The 21526-nt window shown below is 39.3% G+C and overlaps 1 protein-coding gene across 7 annotated transcripts in view; it reads left to right on the top strand.

Annotated features, from left to right (window-relative positions):
• NFKB1 (nuclear factor kappa B subunit 1) overlaps nucleotides 1-21526 on the top strand; it is a 61778-nt gene that overhangs the window by 12719 nt on the left and 27533 nt on the right. For 3 of the 7 annotated variants that reach the window (XM_068941993.1, XM_009689348.2, XM_009689350.2), the window contains exons 2-6: nucleotides 1398-1450; nucleotides 2676-2760; nucleotides 10818-10858; nucleotides 13911-14009; nucleotides 21258-21406. In XM_068941993.1, coding sequence (XP_068798094.1) covers nucleotides 1406-1450; nucleotides 2676-2760; nucleotides 10818-10858; nucleotides 13911-14009; nucleotides 21258-21406 — 419 coding nt within the window. In that variant the 5' untranslated portion in view covers nucleotides 1398-1405. Of the gene's footprint in view, nucleotides 1-1397; nucleotides 1451-2675; nucleotides 2761-6307; nucleotides 6369-9792; nucleotides 9827-10817; nucleotides 10859-13910; nucleotides 14010-21257; nucleotides 21407-21526 lie in introns of those variants that run through there. The other 4 variants (XM_068941990.1, XM_009689349.2, XM_068941991.1 and 1 more) reach the window with 3 other exon arrangements.

Here is a 21526-nt window from a genome sequence, read left to right as displayed (position 1 = left end):
CTCAAATACTGCAATTCAAAATTACCTAGTAAATATTACTCTCTAAAATTGAATTATAAACAGGAGAGTATGTTTATTTTCTAAGTTAAGAAATAATTTTATCTTCATGGACCACTTTTTCCTGGAAGGCATATGTGTATTTAGTGTCTCCTATTTCACCGTTTTAAATTTTCTTTCTTTTTCCACTTATGTGGGAACGCTGGCCCTATGCCATCTTTGGAATTTGTTAACAAGCTGAGTTGAGCTTTTGTCAGAGTGAAGTACCTGAGTATTGCCGTTTTCTTTTTGATATTTGCCTTTCTAAAACATGTAGAGGGTTCTTAGTGACTCAGTTTTTCTTTACTGGTTTACTAATTGCTTGCCACCGTCTTTTGCATTAGGCAGTAGATTTTCATAATTAGCTTTTCTTTCCTGGAAAACATGGTTCACATTCACTGTGGTGAAAGACAAAAGCCAGGGACATCTTTCTATTTTATTAGTTATTACCCTTATTTAGAGTATCTGCCTGTATGCAGACACATGAATCTCTTAAAATCGGGACTACACTTATTTGTAGATATTTCCTTGAAAAACCTTTTTTAATAAGAGCAACACAAGTGAAGTTCTAATCCTTTTAACAATATCTAAATGAAAAGAAATAACATGCATCTTTTAGGACAAACCTAGTAAATTCCTGAGATAATTTTCATGTTCTGCTACTGACTTGTTGTTATGGCCCTGGGAAAAATAAGGCAGGATAAAATTTCCCAGCACGTGAAGACCTGTGGTAGAGGGATAGGGAAGTTGTACATCCATAATAAGCATTGTCAACATTAAAGAGTTGTGGGTGCCGAGCACTTGTGGACCTCTGGAAGTACAGATCTCCAAAGTTATTCAGTGTCTGCCTCCTTTTTTATTTAAAGAAAAAAAAATTGGATGTTCTTTCTTGTCCTTTTTTTTTTTTTTTAAAACTCACATTCACTAGTACTTCACAAGAAAACTGTTGGGGTTAATTCATGGATGCTCTGTAGTCTTTTTATTGTATAAAAATGAACAATCCTGCTTTTGCTAAACTATAGTAACGGTTTTGCCTAGACTGCAAGGACAGAATATTCAGGGCAAAGACAGAAACAAGTTAATTCCTGATTTTTAATGAAGCTGCAATAAATTTTGACTCCAGAACTTTGGCTGGGATTTTAAGTTGCTTGGGCGTGGACAATGGAAACTCCTAGACTTAGCCTATTTTGTCCTATTCCTTGCAAATACTGAGGAATTTTAGGAGTGTTTCAGAAGTCATTAACATTATAAGTAATGTAAGAGGGGTCATAGATGGGATTTTCAGCTCTAACGTGTTGTTGTTTTCTATATTGCTGTACATTGAACAAAATAATAGTTCTGATCATGCTTTTGTGTTTCAGGACTTAAAATGGCAGGAGAAGATCCTTACATTATGGGAGTGTCTGATCCCCAAGTAAGTGGATTTGTGTATTTTCAATATCCCTGTATTCTATCCCAGCTCTCTGTGCTGGGTTCTTCCCATATTTATTGCCATGTCAATTCCTAGGCATAACAGCATGGAAATATAAAAGCATTCTAGTTATTAGTGGGAATCAGGTTTGGGAGGGATATAGTGTTGGGTTTTTTTGTTTTGTTTTTGTTTTTTTTTTTTCCTCCTCTAAGCCAGTGCTTTGTGTGACTTGTAAAGTGCCTTGCCATGGTGAAATGGCTGAAATGTAAAGGAAAACCAGGCCTGCTGAAAGAAGCAGTTGAAAAACATGCTTATTTTTGTGTGCTATCTGCCTGTGAGACTTGTTCTTGAATTCCCTCCATGGTGGGCACCGGACTTTATATGAAAATAATGTGCTAAAAGGCCGCTTTGTATCATTTTTGGTGAGATTTTTCATTGACGTTGGTGACTAAAATGTTCCTTCACTCATGCAGATCAGTAGGCCTAGCTCTTCAGAAGCTCTTCATTGATCTGGCTCTTATTAGGTCACTTTATGATTCCTTTGAATTGTGAGACTGGTGAAAGGTCCCAATAGGGAGATCATCTCTATTCACCTTCATTTCCTATAAGAGCGGATTTTCTATTTTGCACTTGCTCCGCTTTGGAAAAAGATAGATTTAGACATGGCAGCAGTTACAGTGGGTTAGGATTTGTTAGTGTTCAAAACAAAAATTAAAAAGATAATCTGATGGTGTTGGTTTTTTGCATTAGAGCTTGTAAATGTATTTAAATAAGGAATATGATCTGGTGGGGCTAAATCACAGAGGTGGAAATGAAAACTCACTAATTCTCAGCAAGGTCTTGGACAAGACATCTAGCATCAGATTTTCAGAAGATCTTAGCATCTAAGCTCTCTTTTGAATGTATAGCTCATAGCAGTTCCTAAGCATGCTTTTTGCTTGCGCGTGCTGAGGTCAGTACAGTCACATAATACTGATGAAACTTGGCCAGTGCTGACAGGTTTGCTAGCTCTGCTGCTGCTACATCATTAAGACAGAGATGGCTTGGTGCATAGGAACCTTTGAGATCTGGTTCCTTCACCTGTAAAATAGATATAAAATGTTTATATACTGCACTGGGATGGTTGGAGTCTCAATATTTGCAAAGAGCTTTGAAATTCCCTGCTGAAAGATGCTTTATGAAATTATTTGTATATTTAGTAATAAGAGTAAACTCTCTTTCAATATAGATGTTTGCAATGGATCAGTTCATGGGAATGAATACAATATTTAATAATACAAGTTACATCACTTCAGACTTACCACTACGAACAGGTAGGAGCTGTTGCTATTTGTTTGTGGTGCTTTTCCTGCCATTTTTTCCAGTTTGTCTTCTGGGAAGGAATTCTTTTCAGAGGCTTGTTTGTTTATGCTAGTGTATTTCGTAATATTATATCCCAAAGTTGTCAACCAGACTTAATTTGGATTGAATTTTTATTACACCCTTTGAACATCTGTTCCTTCCCTCAGAACAATTTCAGAGGCTTGTTTGTTTACACTACTATATTTCATAATACTATGTCCCAAAATTGTCAACCAGAATTATTTTGAATTGACTTTTTATTTCACCTTTTAAAAAAATCTCTTCCTTCCCCTCACAACAGTTTCAGAGGCTTATTTGTTTACTCTATTGTATTCACAATATTATATCCCAAAGTTGTCCCCCACACTTAATTTGGATTGACTTTTTATTACACCATTTAAGCATCTCTTCTCTCCCCTTAAAACAGTTTCAACAGTGAGATAAATCCAATTTTCTTTTGGCTTGTACAGAAACTGAAAGTGTCCATCAGTTAAATGATTTGAGTGATCAAGCAGTTTTGAGTGACCTGTTTTTATAACTTATTTTGTGTGGGTTTTTTTTTTCTTTCTAAATTTGCATCCTCCGCAACCTCCAGTGTTTGCATTGCCAGTTTGCAAAGTGCAACAAGTACTTCTATTTTTCTCTCAGTGTTTCATTTGTTATAAAAAATCTTGAGGTGCTTGTTTTTCACTAATAAAATGTAAGGTATATTCTGCTTCCTGTATCATTTGCATCTGTTTTTCCTTCTCAGTGACTTCTCTATTTCCTGTAAGATGGCAGTCTGATATTAAAAGTACCTGTCAATGTCCTGAATAATAAAACTCATTTGACAGCTCAGAGTTAGATTTTTGCCACCAAACACTGAAAATAAGTAAATAGTGTTCTGCCAAGGTCTAATACTCAGTTCTTCCTGGTATAGTGTCAGGATGGGAATATGAAAGAGAAGAATATTGTATCTTAGCCAATATTAGCTGCTTGGTCAACCTTGGACTGGTTTTGCTTGTTGAATTTCTTTGTAAGTAGTACTTTTAGTACTACTTTTAGTTAGGTAATCCTGAGGCTTTTCTCAATTTTTTTTTTTATTACTCTCTCCAGTACAGATATTAGTATTTTTCAACATGACAGCTTTCGGTTGTTGATCGAGTCTCTGTTGTATCAGGAAGGAGCTGGTGTCTTCTATAGTGCAGATTACTTTCCTTTGTTGAAAATGCAAAATGACTGTTGTTTGAGATGTGTGGTGCACTTGACTGCAATGAAAGTGTGAAGGGTAAAATGAAATAAGCAGCGAGCCTTTTGCTTCACTTCATAGGGAAAATTCCACCCTAACATAAGAATAAAAGCTGATTTAAAAAAAAAAAGGGGGGGGAGGGGGACAGGAGGGGTGTTGTTTACTGTTCCAGTGTTTTCTAGTTTAAACCAAACTTCATTTTGCTTGGCTGAATAGTAATGAGGAAGGATCAGGAAACACATATGGTGCAGATGATTATATTTCAAGATAAGTTTTCATTCTGATAAGCAAAGCTCTTGACAAATATAGACTAGCGTCCAACAAATGAATTTTGCAATCATTTGTTTGCAGTATGTTTTTATTAATGCAGATAAAATTGTTCGGTAAGATTCATCTGCTTGAGATTAAAAGGCTTGTTCATCAAATGTCCTTTTTTTTTTTTTTTTTTTTTTTTAACTGTTCCCCTAGAGTTCTTGTGGGACAAATATGGTTACTGGAACTCACATACTCCTATAATGATAGCCTTTGTACACATACTGTTTAAGCTTACGTTCTAATCCTCATGCCAGACTCATTCAATACAAGTTATTCAGATATACAAAGCTGATTTTCAGATATGTGTCCTGTCTAAACTAGAAAACAGCTGTTTTTAACACACTGAGATCTGGAATCGCGGAAGACTCCCATAGTACTCTAAATCTGACTATGCCCTTAATTGGCAAAATTGCACAGAAACTGCTTTTTTTTTTTCCTCCCCCTTTCATGGCACTGCTCTTGTCCACTACAGAATAAGTGTTGAGTTTACTGTGTACAGAGTAAGATGTAATAAAGGAGGGTGGATTTGAGGTTATCGCAAACAAAAACTTATGACTAAGTTTCAGAAAAGGTTGATCACTTCAGTGCTATCTAACTTTGTTACAGTGATTTTGTTTCTTGAGTAATATCACTGTAACACTCAGTTCCTACCCCACTTCAGATTGTAGTGTGTCGTGGTGGATTAGCTCTTTAGTTATAAGGTAGTCTAATAATTTGAAGCAGGAGTTAATTTTAGTTGTTTTCAAGTAGGAACTAATTACTTCTTTCTGCACAACAAGACCGCTTACACGTTTCACGTGGGACTTCCCAAAAGCACCCCCAGTGAGATATGGTGAAGGTGCAATAACTGTTCTAGAAAGGACTTTTCTCTCATACAGCTGGCTGATTTAAACCTGAAGAACCAAAGAGACTGTCTGTTGTTTGTGATTTGGTGTCATGCCTGCATCTTTCACTCTCTGCATTCATAAATGCACAGTTTCTGACTTACTACGTTGGCAGGCAGGTTTAATATATAACTGTGAATTGCACTACCGTGCCAATGTAGCTGAATCAACAAATAGCTGGGGAATTTGGGGACTTTTTAGTGATAGATGTTCTGCTCTTACGTTAATATTTACAGTAAGAGCAGAAAACCTTTGAGGTGACAGGACAAGGACTTTCTCTGTGTGGCTGTCAGTGCTAAAGTGTCTTTGCTCACTTCTTTCTCCTTCTCAATTATGTCAGTTTTGAGTAAAAACTATGGTAAGTGCTTGGTTATTTTGGCTCTAAAGCTGGTTGTAGTTACTTGGTTCAAGTTCTACATTTGCATTTAAATTTAGAAAAAGAAGTAATTTCTGTGTGCCTTTGGTGACAAAAGGATGTATTTATAGCAAGTGCCATAACAGTGCAAACTGCAGGACTGAGTTATGTGTTGAAAACACCACCCACTGCAAGGGCAGCGCGGCCTGAAGTCAAACTGTTCTTTGGCTGGTTGGGAAATACACAAAGTCAGCTACTAATCCGTGATGAAGATGGAGGGAGCAGTATCCATAGCACCTATTTAGGGGATGTAAAAGCAGATACACATCAGTATAATGTCCGCTGTTTAGCAGAGGGACAGTGATGCCTTAATTTGCAGAGGAAATGGGCAGAGCTCTGAGCAAAGGGTTCTATAATTTTGGATGTTGTTTCCTTCCTCCTCACTCTACAAGGTCATTGACAGCAATATCACATAAAACAGTCTGTGTGCAGGTTAGAGATGGCTTTGGGAAAATGTCTGTGAAAACTAGTTAATTATTCTGATTTTTAGGGGTTCTGCTCTCCGTGCCAACAGCTACAATTATTCAGTTTTAATTTTTTTTTTTTTTTTATGGCAGGCAGACTAAGCCTGTGAAGTTGAAGCAGGGCCATCAGCAGCTGAACAGTATTGCCTGGAGGCTGCTGAAATTACAGTTTTCTGGTGATTGTTAATCTCTGCTGTTTCCTTAACCTCCTCTGCCCAGCTCTCTGCGATGGCTGCTGTTGAGAAATGGGAAAGGCACAGAAGGAAAAGGGGTGGTAAGAAGGCACTTTTTAAAACTTGATCCTATTTTTTAAAGAGAAAGATATTCTTAAGCAAGGAAGTCTGACCACTGCCGGAGATGAGGTAGCTGTTCATTTTCCATGGTCCTAATCCTCTGCGGTGTGGGAAGACCTGTGTAAAGCTTCTGCTCTTTTTTTCTAGATCTGCTGCGCTTATATTTTGAAGAATGAGCAGGAGGAGGAGAGGGGTTAACCAAAGCCTGTGTGCTACTTGCTTTAAAAGTCATGCTTTAAACACCGCAGAGTTGAGATGCAAGAGAGTGTTCCTGCCAGGGTGGAGCCCTGATGGGGAGGATGTGCAAATGCTATGGTAGGCTTTAGGAAGGATAAGACTCTGGATCTAGAGCCTGAGCTTTTAGTGGGCAAGGTACCACCGCCAGGATAGATGCAAGAGGGTTGGCACTGGGTCTCATAATCAAGATCTAGAGGCTGTGAGCAATTTCAGCTGTGTCCACAGGGCAAAACAGTGCACCGAATTCCAAGGGTGAGATGCAATACAGCTACCAGTATCGGAGACTCACTCACAGAGAGGAGGTGCGGGTGGGGGGCTTGACTGCAGTTGGTTGCAGATTAAAAGGAATTGCTTCAGATACAAGGTAAGCTGTTAGAAAGGGGACCCCACCACTCCTGCGGTTGCCGTCAGTCTTGCAGGGGTAGCTCAGACCCTTTTTTCCTTGACTTTGCTGTGATGGGAAGAATGAACCTAAGATGGGTGCTCCTTTGGGAAGCGTGTGCAGGGTGAGGCCTGTAGGAAGGAAGAAAGAACGCATGTAGTGGGAGTGTTGAGACGCAGGAGGGCCTCTGACTCAGGCAGGAAGGAAAATGAAGAAATGTAGCAGCTGAAGAAGATGTGAGGAAGTGGGACTGTGACTCAGGCTGGAGGGGAGGCAGTGGGATGTGAGTTGGTCTGTGGCAAGTGAGGCGAGAAGACAGAAAAGGAAGCGCTGAAAGTAGTTAGGCTCCATCCCAGAACGTGGCAGCCTGCACCAAACCCTCTCCAGGTTGGAGGACTGCAGGTTTTAATTGCAGTTCAGAGCCCTCTGACTATATGGCAGTGCCAGACGAATCATGCGGAGTTCTCATGCCAAAACTTGGCTCTTGGCAACCTTGAGATTCATCCCTGTGTAGAGGCCAGCTCCATGACTGCACGCTGCTTCAGCCTCTCTCCCGGGCAAAAGTAGAACTATGCATTAAGTAGTGTTCCTTCTTGTAGCTGTGTAACACAAAAAAATAAGGTTGCTTGTTAAACAAGAACTTGCAGCAAACAGCTTTCCTGGGGCTGGTCCCAGCCTAGAACAGAGGTACAAAAGTTCATCCCAAATCTCATCATTCTTTGTTCTGCTTACAAGGTGTACATCTTCAACTTGCCTGCTCTCTGCTCAGACCAGACGGGCCTACTAATAGAAACAAAAAAACAATTAAAAACTTCCCTGTGCAAAACACTTCACTGAACGCTTCCCTCCGCCTCCCCTTCGGGAAAGGATGAAAGGGAGGGAATGAACCACACACAGCAGATGTTAGGCAACCTATCTAATGTACTTCTGGAAACTATTCAGAGTCTAGTGAAGACAGCTGTAGAAAACCTTCTGCTAAGCAAAATCCTTTTTAGAGTCAAAGCAGTATGCCGTTTGTGCTTGAAAGGCACTTTGAATGTTGCTGCTTTATTTTTTGAATAGTATTTCTGGTGTAATTAAATGCCTTGCATTAGAGTGCCTTCTCTGCCTGGTTACTCTGATCTAGTTCAAAAAAAAACGCATGTTTTAAAACGTATTTCAAAAGAAAACCAGGTGGTTTAACTCCAGTGGTTCGTGAGGAACGGTCCATTATGCTATATCAGAGAATTATTTAGTCATAGTAAAAGAGAATATTTCATCACAAAAACCAAAGGCTAAAGTAAGACCTTACAAAACTTTGTTTTAAATGCATTAGTATATGATTCATATAATCTGGGTGAATGTTAACAGGCCATCTAATTTGCTTTTATACGCTTATATAGCACCTTTTCTTTCTGTACTTTCCTTGTATTGGTGTGTGAGATATGGTATGGAGAATCCCCCTTGAGCTTTCCAGTATGCCGTTATAATGCAAATCCCTCTCTTTGGAGCTTGAAACCCCCCATGCTGAGGAAAGGGTTGAACCTGGATCTACCGCGTCCTGGGGATCTGCCGTAACTGCTTGGTTGTTGGATAAAAGAGCATTTCCTTTTCTAGCTGGCATTTAACAGAGAGCAGTAGTATTTTGTGCTGATTCTAATCCCACTTATATGCCTTGAAAATGAATTTCTAAGGGGAAAAGAGCCAAGGAACACCTACTTGGCAGGTCCTGTCCTGGGGGGTTGGTAGAGAGTAGAGTAACACAGTTATAGTTAAGGTGAATTATTTCTGTCAATGCCCAGAAGATACAGGGCCTCTGGATTGTTAAAGTAGAAAACTTGAGCTGCGTAAGGCATGAAAAGCGCTAGAGAAGTGCTCTGACCATAAGTTTTGCACTTAAGTGCTGGTAAAGTTGGGCCACTTAAGCCCAGCTTTACTCATCTTGACTCTGTGTTATAGACTCACGCACAAAAAAAAAAAAAAAAAGAAACACAATAAAACTGAGTACTGCCCTACATCTGTTAAAATTTTCTGAAGTCCAAAATGTTTTGTTGTGCTTTCTAATGTAAGAAGATATGTATATGGTCTTAGGACAATTGTTTTGCATGGCTATTCCAGATTGATTTGGTTTTCTTTTTTTTTTTTTTTTCTCCTTTGGTTGCGATGTTTACTTTTTCTCAGGACAAGTGTTGGGCTTGGGGAATAAAAGATCATTTTATATGAAATTGTTGTGAAGACCTATTCTACTAAAGTTGTAAACTATTGAAGTTGTATCGAAGAGTGGAGAAGAATACATGTAGTCATACTACAAACTATAAGTAAATGAGTCCTCTGCCATTTTTAACGATTACTGAACATTAGGCCTAATGGCAGATTGAAAGTGACATAAGTACAAGTAGTTCTATGCTTCAGCCAAATAGTTAAGGTAGCTCAATGGCATGATGCTTCCAGATGGTGCAGATGTGCAGCAGCAGATCATACCTGCTCCTGGATGTTGGTAGTGCGCAATATGCTTTACGTATGCTCGTAGGTTCTGCCATATAGCTGTGGCTTGTCTGCTCTGGAGAGCAATTTCATGAGTCCTAGTGAGCGTGGTAGATTCTTTAGCATTAATATCTTTAGTGGAGTTTAAGTGATGATACATAATCTCAATGGGATATAGCTGGCAATATACCATGTAGGTATTCATAGCAAAGCTGTCATTTGGTATCTGCTTTGTTAACAACTACATTTTTAGCATCAAAATCTGAATCCTTCTCTTTGCTTATCAGGAGACATAAAAGAAGTTATACCTTCAAGAAATGTTGTTTTCAGACTCAAGAATGGCTTGCATTTTAAGAGGTATTTCACAACTGTACAGGCCTGAGAGCTTTCCTTTTCAAAGTAAATAAACAAGATCAGAGTTGTAGCTAAGCTTTGATCAGATGATTAATTCTTACCTCTGGTGTCATGCAGTTCTCATTGAATTTAAGGTCTGCTTGAAGGCTGTTTAAACTGGTGAATTTTGAGAGAGGTTTATGATGTGAAGTTAGCCACTGTTCAGGGAAGAGTACAAGACTTAGTTTTTTGTGCTAGACTTCCTTTGAAGGACACAGAGTTTTAGAAGAGAATAGCCGTATGTATTGGTATCGTATGTTATAGAGTCTGCATCTGTGGTTGACTAGAGTGTGTCTGGTGGTTTTAGAGAGGCAGGAGAACAGTAGATCTTAAAGGATATCTGAAATTATGAAAAGAAATAAATGGATTAGCTCCTCAATTCCTTTTTTTTTTTTTTTTTTTTTTTTTAAAGTGGTTCTGACTGTTAGGGCATGTTGAAACAGCTTAAATTCCTCCTATATTCTCATACCTCAGTACTTCCCATTGGCGCTCTCTAGACTTTCAGAAACACCTCATCAGTAGGAAGCCCTGGAGCCAAAGTTTTGGGAGTATAGCCTTTAGAGCCTAAGGGTCTCTGCAAAATACAAAAGCTAACCTTAGCCTCAGGAAGGCCAGGCTGCTGCCATCAGTGGCAAAGGTGAGTGTTCTTACTCACCCTTGATAGTCTTAACCAGGTGATCTTAGTTGCCCCTCTAGGCCTTCTGAGCTAAAATTAGCCTTTGTGAGTTAATTCTTCCTTTCTTACCTGACCAGTCTTACTAAAGGTTGGAAATGATAGACTCCTAAGTGATTAAGTTATTTATTAAAATTGTATTTAAGTTTTGAAGATGCTTAGATGCTTTCAAAAATTTTATCTCGAGACATCTGAGGACATCAGCTTTACCCCTGTAACCTATGTGTCATGGTAATAGAAATATAATTTGCCTTATGACTTTTCTTCTTTCTTTTACGTTAGCAGATGGACCGTATCTTCAAATCATAGAACAGCCTAAACAGGTAAGAAGAATACTGCGTTTTGAAAATCTTTAAGATGGCTATGTCACTATATTCAGCTTTGAATAAAACTATGAGTTAAGATGAGACAGAAGCATTGAAGAGGTTGAACTTAATAACAAATGTGGCACTTAACTATGAGCAGATTTTCCTCTCACTTTTGTAGTTAAGTCATTTCCTGTTTTGTTCTCTTCTCATCTTTGTGTCTCTCTGGAAGTGTCATAAGACGCACAAATCTGAGGGTTTTACAACATGTTTTGCTAAATATAGAATCCCCATCTTAAAGTGGCTCTTAAAGTACCCCCGTATTTTGAAACATAAACTAATACACCAAAAATGGAAGATATGTAGAATTTGTTCCATGTTTCTTGAAAGGTGTGAAAGAAAAAATAAAGACGGTTCATTCTGTTCCCAAAACTTACAGGAAATTTTGACTTGTGCTTTGGCATCATAAAGAAATTGCTTTGTTGTCCTTGAGATTCTGTGCTGTCCTTTGAGATTCCTTTTTGCCATGGTTAGCTGTTCTCAATAACCCAAGAAAAATTAGACAAAATACTTGGATGTAACTTTTGTGTGAGTGTGTAGCAGACATGCTGCTCTGGCAGTGTCAAATTCATCCAGTTGCACTGGTTAGTTTTCATGCAACTCAAGTACGAGAGAATTAGGGAGTGAAGATCACCTTGTTGTAAGGCCAGGGAGGTGCTTTACTGCATTGTCCCCTTTGCCTGGTGGCATCAGCTATTACAAATCATCAAAGAAATTTTACATCCTTGAATTCCTCCTTAGGGTGTTACAATATGGAGACCCCTTTATTGACCTCTCCTGAATACAGTTGTGTAAGATCCTACATTATGGTGCTCTTAAATAGACAGGGGGAAGAGAGTGACTAAAAGCTGTCCCATCCTGCGCTAGGTGTTCTGCAAAAACATGTCACAACGCAGTTTTCCTTCTAGGAGACTGTAGACAACATTTGTTTCAGATGCTCACTAGGGACATACTGTATGCCTGAGCATCCTTACAGGAGTTGAGGTACCTCAGCAACTTGGGGGTCAGCAGTATGCTCTGAGCTCTTGGAAGAGTATGCTGCCTCTTCCGTGTTTTAGTTCATCCCAATTCGGGCTGTGTCTTTGCACAGCTGAGCCTCCAGTGTGCAGTGTGGCTAAGGAGGAACCTCCCTTTCCGTGCATGAGTTCTCCATGAGCTGCTCCAGTAGCAGAGCAGCCGTGTGGCCAGCTGGACAACGGTTTATGCCAATAACGCTATCGATGATAACGCTGATCGTGCCATGGAGGGTGATCCACGGGCAGAGTGCTGCGCTTGGGATCGTTCTAGGTGCAAAGGGGTGGTTGGGGAGAGTGAGGCTGTGCGCGTGCGATGACACAAGCAAGGGCAGAAGGCTGGGGAAGGCCACCCAAATAGCTGCTGTGTCTGCTAGCCTTAGGGCGTAAGAGGTGAAAGGAGACTGCAGAGATTGCTTTGCTTTCTGGACAACTTGAGTTCAAGCCTGTCATAGCTGGGCATTTCACTGGCAATACCGTTGGTCTCAGTTCACCGCAGGAAAGCAGATACGTGCTTTAGGATTAGTTTCGTTGTCCTGTCAGTATCTAAGAGCCCAGATCTTTCCATTTGCCTGAGAAATAAGTTCTTAACCTGAAAAGGCTTTCTCAAGGTAGGTATTGAGGCTAATTATAGAGTAATTTTTTTGAACCATGGTGTTAGCTGTCAGCTGACCGACGCTTTGAATTTGCTAAAGCTGAATGATCCTTGATGAAGGATACAACACTAACTGGTGCAGTGTGGACAGACCTGGCACCTTTGGGAGCCTATATAAGACAGGGGCTCCACTAGAAATTGCATGGCTGGGGAGTAGGTCTGAGAGTATTCAAAGTTTGGGGGCATGTGCAATAGCATCGTTAAATGGGTGTTAAAATGTCTGTCTCTGATTCCATCTTAGATGGCTTTCCTTTTCTGAAGGGTGAAAACCCTTACTTGCTTAAGTGATCTGAGCTTAAATTACATAGAATAATCTCACTGAGCTCTCTTGGACACATAAAATCACTTTGATCCTTTATGTTTGCTAGCTTCTCTGATGCTACTGAGGGGGGAGGGGGGTGTATTGTGTGTTTTCTCCCAGCTTCAGAGTTGGATGTTGCAGTATTGCACGTTAACATTTTTTGTGAAGCCTTTTAACTGTCTTCACGTTTCTTGAATTTGATTTAAAAGCCAAATATTTTATGCCATTTTCCCATTCTTCATTCTTTCCCTTGTCTTTCTGGAAAGCTCTCCGTTTCCTTTTTTTTTTTTAAAGGTAACTATACGGCATTTCAGTTTTCTTAATGTTTCTCTATTAGTATATTCTGACATTTTGATTCATTAGAGTTACCGAATACCTTTGCTTAAGAGTTGCATTTTCTGTCCTGTTTAGATTGCTTGGTAAAAGCAGAGGAGATGTTGTTTCCTATAAATAAAAATGTGATAAATGGACAGCTGTACTCTAGAGTAGTTGCTAGTATCCTGCAGTTCCCCAAAATATGCTCAGATGTTTTTTTTATGTAGCTGAGATGAAAACACAGTCATTTAAAGTCCACTGAAGCATTTGTGCTGCTTCTGGACTCTGCTCAGAGGTACAGCTTTCACATGAAGCTGTATCTTCTTCCTCCCTGCAAGGAAAAAGCAGTTCTGTTTTTTCCCATACTTTCTTCTCTATGATGCTTTGTACTTCCCTGATTATTACTGGCTTCAATTCTCTCTCACTAGCACCTATGATGACAGAAAGAGGATCTGCTCTTGTGTTATCTTTCCTTTAATTTTTATCTTTTTTTTGATGGTATCAGTAGAATCTCTGATACTGCTGTGTGTAAGAGTGAGACTAGAGCAGCTGGGTGCTACACTTTATTGGTGTTTTGTCAGCCAGTGTTCAGATAGCGTTTCAGGGATGAACTTTTTGTGGGCTGTTTGGGCAAGTGTATGTGTGTATGCGCACGCTGTTTTTTTTTTTTTTTAGTTTTGTTTTTAAACAGCTTTCAAGTTTCTTTTCCTTTATTTATTTCCACAGAGAGGTTTTCGTTTCCGATACGTATGTGAAGGGCCTTCACATGGTGGACTTCCTGGTGCTTCTAGTGAAAAGAACAAAAAATCATACCCTCAGGTCAAAGTAGGTACATACATCTTTTTTTTGTTTGTTTTTTGCAAGATGAGTGCAAGTGCCACCTCTATGCATGTAGGACTTTACTGCATATCAGCATAAATTTTATGAAATTATTCAGACTGCATTTCAATCCCAGCTTTCAAAGTGTGATTGAGTTTAAAAAGGAAGTAGTTTTCAGACCTGTGGAGATGTTTAGGCACTAAACATCTACTAGCTGTTGAACTGTAAGCTCTCCTGCACTCGTCATCTCACTGCCTGTGCACAGAGCAATGGAGCTCTCCCTTAAGATCCAGTTTTAGCATAATTCAAGGCCTAACTTGCTGTAGTCTGGTCAGTGATTCTACTTCACTCTAAGAAGCTGTTTACCAGATTTTCCTTCCTTTTCTATTCATTTTATTCTTTACCCAATATTTCTAGGATACTGTATTCTTAAGGGCTTGATGCATCTTCCTTTAAAATCAGTGGAAAATTTGTTTTAGTAGGAGCAGTGTTATGTTCAGGTGTTTGCTGAACAATTTCCTCCCACCCCGAGAAACAGGAGCAGGTTAATCGAAGAACACTCTGTGGTAGCACAATATGAAGACTGTAGCAGTGATGATTAATCATTCTAGGATTAGCAATCAACTTTCTTTACATAGAAAAGAAAATTCTTTCACTTTTCTGTGAAAGTGGGGAAAATATGCACTATGTCTTATCTGTATTTTTCTGAATTTACTGAAAGTAACCGTCTTGGTGTTGCGTTAGGCCTCTAAGGAACATTTGCACTAGAGTTTGTCCCAAGAGGAGCAGGGGCAATGTCTTCGGGAATTCTCTCTTGCTCTCTCTTTGGCTGACGGGAAGGAGAAGAGGGATGGGCAAGCAGTCGGCCTCTGTACTAGGCCTTGGTGCGTGTCACTGCTCAACTTTCTCTGCTACACACCAGCAGTTCTTGCGCAGTTCTTGAGAAAGACTAGAGTTTGAAACAGTTGCATCTCCAGAGTGAATCAGTATGAGTATGACTCAATGGAAAATAATCAGCATTGGCTGAAACAGCCTAGGGTGTTAGTCTGGCAAATTGAGAAGAGGCTGGGAAAGTTGATTTTTGCCTTGCAAAACTGTTATGAAAAATTACTAGCCCAGGCAAAGAATCTACTTGCTTTTCCTTTTTCTATTGTGATGTTAATGATGAGCCAATGAATAAAATTTCACTGCTATGTTAAAACATAAAATAATTTACCACAGTTGAGCCAGATCTTTGGATTCAGTCTATATTGATAGTTAATATGAATGAAAATTTCTAAAGGTGTAACGGGACACACAGTAACATGACAAGGAAATATGCAATGAGAAATGATACAGGGAATGGGCTTTCTCAGAGAATAAACTCGAAAGCAAAGAGTTCTTTGGCTTTCCATCAAACCTTCTGTTTTCATTGATCATCAGATCTTAATTTCATCTAAAGCTTTCCCCCACACACGTGTCCTTTCCCCTCCCTCCCATTCTGCTGTACGCATCTGGGTTTTTTCTAGTATAAATCCCCGCATGGCAACACCTGCTGGGAGAGGCTGGCAAGGGAACACAACAAGTAAATTCCTTGAGGCCATTGCTTGTTAGTGCTTGTTCTTGATTCAAGTGGTGCCAGTAAAGAGAGAAGTGTTTCACACCTTTTCCTGTAAGCCTCTCCTGTGCTTTGTCAAATGACGCTCACTTTGTCATAACTGAGGTGAGCACAATTGAAAATCAGTGTATATTTTTTACACCTATGCCAAGGCTTTCGCCGTAAACCGCCATTTATTGATCACAGTGATGTGAAAGGACAGTAGTGTGAACTTTGGCTGTACTGTGAGAAGGAGGCTTTGTGACAGAACTTTAAACCCTGGCCATGCTGTGATCAGTGCAGCTCACACTGGGCTCTCGCTTATGCTTGGCCATCTTAGCACAGAAAGCTGCTCTAATTTACCAGTAGTGACCACAGGATATTCTGAAAATGGGCGTCTCTTGTACACAGGAAAGCACTGCAATCTCACCCCCCCTTTTCATAGGATTATGGATTTAAGGCCAGAGGAAAACATGTCTGTCTGATATGACCTCTTGCATAACGTGGACTGATCAGCCTCACCTATTTCTTTTCCTACACCTAGCCCATAACTGCTGGCTGAGCCGGAACACACCAAGGTGTAGCTTTCGTTTAAAGATTAGAGTGCTAGAGATTTTGCCGTGTCTCTAAGCAAGATGTTTTGCTAGTTAATTACATATTTAGCCACCTACTATATAACATACTTGGCGATGGTGCAGGGCAGGAGCTAGCGTAGCAGGTCAGCACCACCAGGGACTCCTTACACTTCAGACAAACCTGCAGTGGCCAGCCAAGCAACTTTCTGAATGTTCTTCTGCAAGTCAGAGTTAATTTAAAATCTGTTGTTTTAACAGCACAATCACGGCAAATGGAGTCCAGATAGCAGTAGTATTTTAATATAAAGAACGAGCTTCATCCAGCTTTGTATCTTAAGGAATGATACTTTTGTGTTCACCACTGTCTTTGACAACAGCAGTATTAGGTACAAAGCGTTTAACATTTTCAGAGGATTGGGTTTTATATAACTTTGCATGTAGTTATGAAGAGCAGAGAAGCTGTAGAGGGCGAATATGTTACAATGAAGGTGGGCAATTTGCCTAACTACAGTGGAAAGCTACCGAAAATTCTTCATTTAAATTTCAGTTCTTCTCGCTTAGTGCAACTAACACAACACAAGAAAATCATACGATCTCTAACACAGCAGTTGACTTCAAAGCTCTTGAGCTGTTTACTCGTCATTTGGTTGCTGTCTGGGGCAAGAACAGCGTGATAATATGTGATATCCAGATGACTACACCAAAGCCTATCCAGATCTCTCAAACGATTCTTAAGGGGGAAGAAAAAAAAAAAAAAGAGACCCACCAAAAGAATAAAATTAGATTGTCTGATATTATTGCCAGCTTATTGAGCTGTTTTGTGTTTTATTCAGAATTTGCTTGTTTTCATGTATTTAGAAAACTGCCATGAAAATAGGCCTTTCTGCACGTGTTTACCATGTGTGTTGTGATCTTGCATACTGACGTTAGTGTAGATGGATTCATGTTTTACACTGAAGTGCTTGATCCAGTTCTGGGTGTGAAAAGAACTTGCCAAAAATAACAGTGCGGAGGAAATGTCATGAGTTTTCATCCGCTTGGGGGCAAATCTACATGGGTGGCTGCAAGCAAACTCGAGTTGCCTATTCTGTGAGCGTGATGTAAATTGGCTCGAGCGCAGAGGCCGCCTAACCACGTTTGCTCAGAGCTGTGCCCGAGCTAGAGCCCCATCTCCCTGCCCATGAGTCTGGACATAGTGCAGTGCAGCCAGACAGCCCTGAACCCAGGTGCCGAGCAGGAGCACTGTCCATCCTGGCGTGTCCTGGTGCTCTCCTAAATTATACCTTAATGTGTTCCTATTGAAATCAGGGGAATTTCAGCACATCCTTGAAGTTCAGGAGGGAGATTTATGAGCAATTAAGCAAGTTTTTTAGTTGATGAGGTTTCTTGGTGAAGAAAAGAGTGAGCATACATGTACTTTTTCACCCTCTGCCCCAAAGGAATTAAACTGAAGCGTGGTAGATCACCGATTACAGGCACAGGTTAAAAATAAGTTAATGTAACAGCAAAACTAAGGAATAATTACTAGTGAAGAACGAGCAACATTTTTATTACAAATCTTTACCCTTCTCTAACCTGTACTGAACCGAATTCAGCCGAAGCAAAATTCAGTGAGATCTGTGCTTTTTACAGCGATGGTAGATAAGGCTGAATATGGCGCACTGAATCCCTTTCTTTAAGCAGAGCATCTAACTCTGTATTTTTGGCATGAGAGTCACCTTTGGAAGGTCTTCAGCTCCCATTGGTTTAAGTTACTTTACATTACTTATTCATAGATCCCTAAGTAAGTATTCAGTAGCCTAAACCGTAGATACCAAGTTTGAAATACTTTGTGTTAGGCTAGCAACTTCCCCCCCCCCCCCCCAAAAAAAAAAAAAAAAAAAAACAACCATACTCCTGTCTGAAAACGTAACTTTTGTGAGAAGTGAGTGATGCTTCAGTTGTGGAACACTTTTTGTATGTAAGTGGTTAAGGCGGAATTGGTTATATACTATAGATCAGGTGGGATTGGGAATATCACTGCTATTAATAAATAAATAAAATAAATTAATGGAGAAATAAATAGTTTTTATTATTATTGGGTCGGTATGTTTGACATGGGCTTTTCTATCATTTGCTTTCTGTAGCTAACTAGTTGATTTCACTTGTCACTTTTAAGGCTAACAGGGAAAAGCATATTTCAAATGGAGAAACATTTGGATAAAGTTTGTGTAAAGTTTTAGAGAGTGTAGAAAAGTTGGCTGGGATCTGGATCCCAGGAAGATGTGAAATAACTGAAAAAGCTTTCAACTATTGTTTTGACATTGACTCAATTTCAAGTTCACAGGGTCCTTTTTAGTCTCTCAGACAAGTCTCTCAAACACAAGCATCAAATAAATGTGAGCCTGCGGTATTTTAAATTTATCAGATTAGATCAATTGACTGCTGCTTCAATACAGGATGTAATCAAATATTACAGCTATGCTCTTCTCAGGAGCTCCTTATTTCTTTTTTCTCCCCTATCTTTAGTTTGATATTGAGTAACTTTTTTTTTTCTTCAAATCACAGGCCCGATTTTGAACAGTATATCACCCAAACGTTATCTCCTCATATCGAATACATGTTTTTGTCAGCACTGTAGTCTTTGGGTTCCTGTAGATGTTTAGCAATGTAATAATACACTGCCTGCCGTTTAACATCTGTGACTGTATTTTTGAAGTTCTTAATAGTAAAAGGTGATACGGTTATATTTGGATCTTAGTACCAGATTAATTTTTAAGTTAGTCTGAACTTGTGATGTCTATGATTCAAGGACACTGGAAAATGATTTCAAACGGTGTATGGTACGTGTTCTTAGCAGTGAGGACGTTGCACTGCTGGGACTGTTTTACTGGGAGCTGAGAAAACCTGGACATTTTAAAATAAAGTAGAGAAGCCGTTGTAAAAGGAATACAGGTAGGAAACAATTCAGGGACATCCTGTAGCCTTTGCAGCACAGGGCATCAGGCTGGATGACGAAAATAGTCCTTTCTCGCCTTATGACCTATATAAGGTATTACGTTTTAGAGAACTCTAGTTTTTCCCCTGAGAGAGACTACAAAGATCATGCTGAGCTGAGTAAGTGGGGAAGATTGCAATCTTGTTACCGCTGCAGTGATATGTTCTGCTTTCAGAGGCTGGAAAGTCCTTGACGCGCAGCAGTCCTACCTACAGTTTCACTGTGGTTTCTACAGCTGATGAAGGACTGTCTTGAACTTTTCTGATGTGATGCTAGAATGTGCGTGTTACTCATAATGAATATGAGCATATAGATATGCTGGGAACTTCATAGCAGGGAAAGGTTTATTTAGTGAGGGATACAAACCAAATAATTTTTTTAAAGCCCCCCTTTGGAAATTTAATTGTAGTAGTGAAGGTGACACTTAACACCAAACATAATCGTTTTCATTTTCAGGTCGCTATGTTGCCCAGGGGATCCTTGCATTTTCTCACTGCAGGTAGATGGTGGAAAAGGTGAAACAGTGCTTATTCAACATCTCTATTTTACTCTCTGTTTTGCCTCTGTAATCCAGGTGGGATTACCATTTGGGGACGGGAGAAAGCACGGGTACCCCATGTTGTGTGCTTTAGAAATCACCACTTGTACAATGCACCTTAATGCAGTCCTATGCAGTTAACTAGCAGGCACTGAGAAATAATAAGACTTTTGCACAACCTGCTTCTCCTGGAACAGTTTTTTCATATGTTAGGGTTTTTTGCTTTTAGCCATGAGGAGGAAGAGGGAGGGTGCGCGGTTGTAGGTATGCAGAGGGCTTCAGCTGTGAAGGAGTGGAGTCAAGGGAGGGCTTAAATGGAGTGAAGGCAGCTAGCAGGGTTTAGTCATGTGGTAAAATCATGGCAGTCTCTGCTTATCAGCAACTTATCAACAATATAACCTTAAGTATCCAGTTCATCACCTATTCCTCACTTTGATGTTTATCGTGATCCTTTAATACCTTGCTTGATTAGATCTATGTGCTGCTATAATACAAAGAACTTTGCCCACGGCAAGTTAGAAGAAAAATTAGAGGAGGAGGGGAAAAAAACCAGTATTGATAAAAGGGTTAATTAAGTGAATTGGAAGGGAAGGTTATGTTTGCTTGTTTTAAAGTGAGATAATTTTGCATTCAGCATAATTTGAAAATGATGCATAGCCAGTAACTGAGTTGATGACTATTACTTGTAAGGAAAGCAGATAAGGTTCCCAATAATATATGTAAAGTAACTAACTTATAAAATGAGATGTTGTTAGTAATTTTAAATCTGTTGTTTAAGGCATCAAGATTTTAAAAATCTGTTAGAAAAATATATGGCGATAAGAAGCTAGAACGGGACAAAAGCTTTATAGTCCTCTGGAATTGGTTATATCAAGGCATCCGATTTATCATACTTCCAGTCCTGCAAAATTTTACATGGCACTTTAGCCTATATCCTCATGTACACTTAAGGGAAATATTTACTGGACTGGGTCATATGTGTGGATGTAGTGTTTTGAACTAAGAAAATACAGAAGAATATAGAATTAGTTTTATTCCAAGTATAAATCTGTCTGTGAGGAGATTATGAGACCAAAAAATTTTTAAACAGTCATAAAAGTTAAAAATGAAATTCTTAAGTGGTTTCAAATTGAGCAAAATAATGCAGGGATTTTTGTGCTAAATACCTGTTTTCTATGCATTTCTTAACATGTAGCAGTCTTCATTGTGAATTAAATGTGCTAACTGAAATTTACAGGGAGAAACATATAGTAAATAGCCCGAACGTAAAATGGAGATTCGTATGTGTGCGCTTTGGGAAACAGAAGGTTGTATTCATTTACCTTTGTTTTGTTTCTTAATTCTTTTTGATTATTACTGTTAGTCTCTACTCCTACCGTTTGTGTATCGAGTTCAATTACCAAAAAAAAAAAAAAAAAAAGCTGGCTTTCCTTTGTGATGATCTGGTACATCTGCTTTGTTGTATGTATTTTATTAAGAAATACACATCTCTCCTACTTGAGCTTGATTGTAATTAGGTGACAGAAGATACCTAGCCAGAGTCACTATTTGATCCATTGAAGGAAAATAACTTTACATTTATCTACAGATCTGCAATTATGTTGGACCTGCAAAAGTAATTGTCCAGTTGGTTACTAATGGGAAGTATGTCCACTTGCATGCTCACAGCCTGGTGGGTAAATTTTGTGAAGATGGAGTATGCACAGTTAATGCAGGACCTAAAGATATGGTTGTAGGGTAAGTCTGTCGATCCGTTTATAAAGCTGGGCTAAGGGAGAGAGAATCAAGTATGAGCTGTTAGAAGCAATGCAAAACTGCTACAAAGAAGCAGCTAAATGGAGCGTTAGTCTTCACTTT

This window comes from Struthio camelus, chromosome 4 (genome assembly GCF_040807025.1).
Source record: "Struthio camelus isolate bStrCam1 chromosome 4, bStrCam1.hap1, whole genome shotgun sequence".
Classification (NCBI taxonomy): domain Eukaryota; kingdom Metazoa; phylum Chordata; class Aves; order Struthioniformes; family Struthionidae; genus Struthio; species Struthio camelus.
The sequence above is the reverse complement of the archived record's forward strand: the minus strand, read 5'-3'. Positions and strand labels throughout refer to the sequence as shown.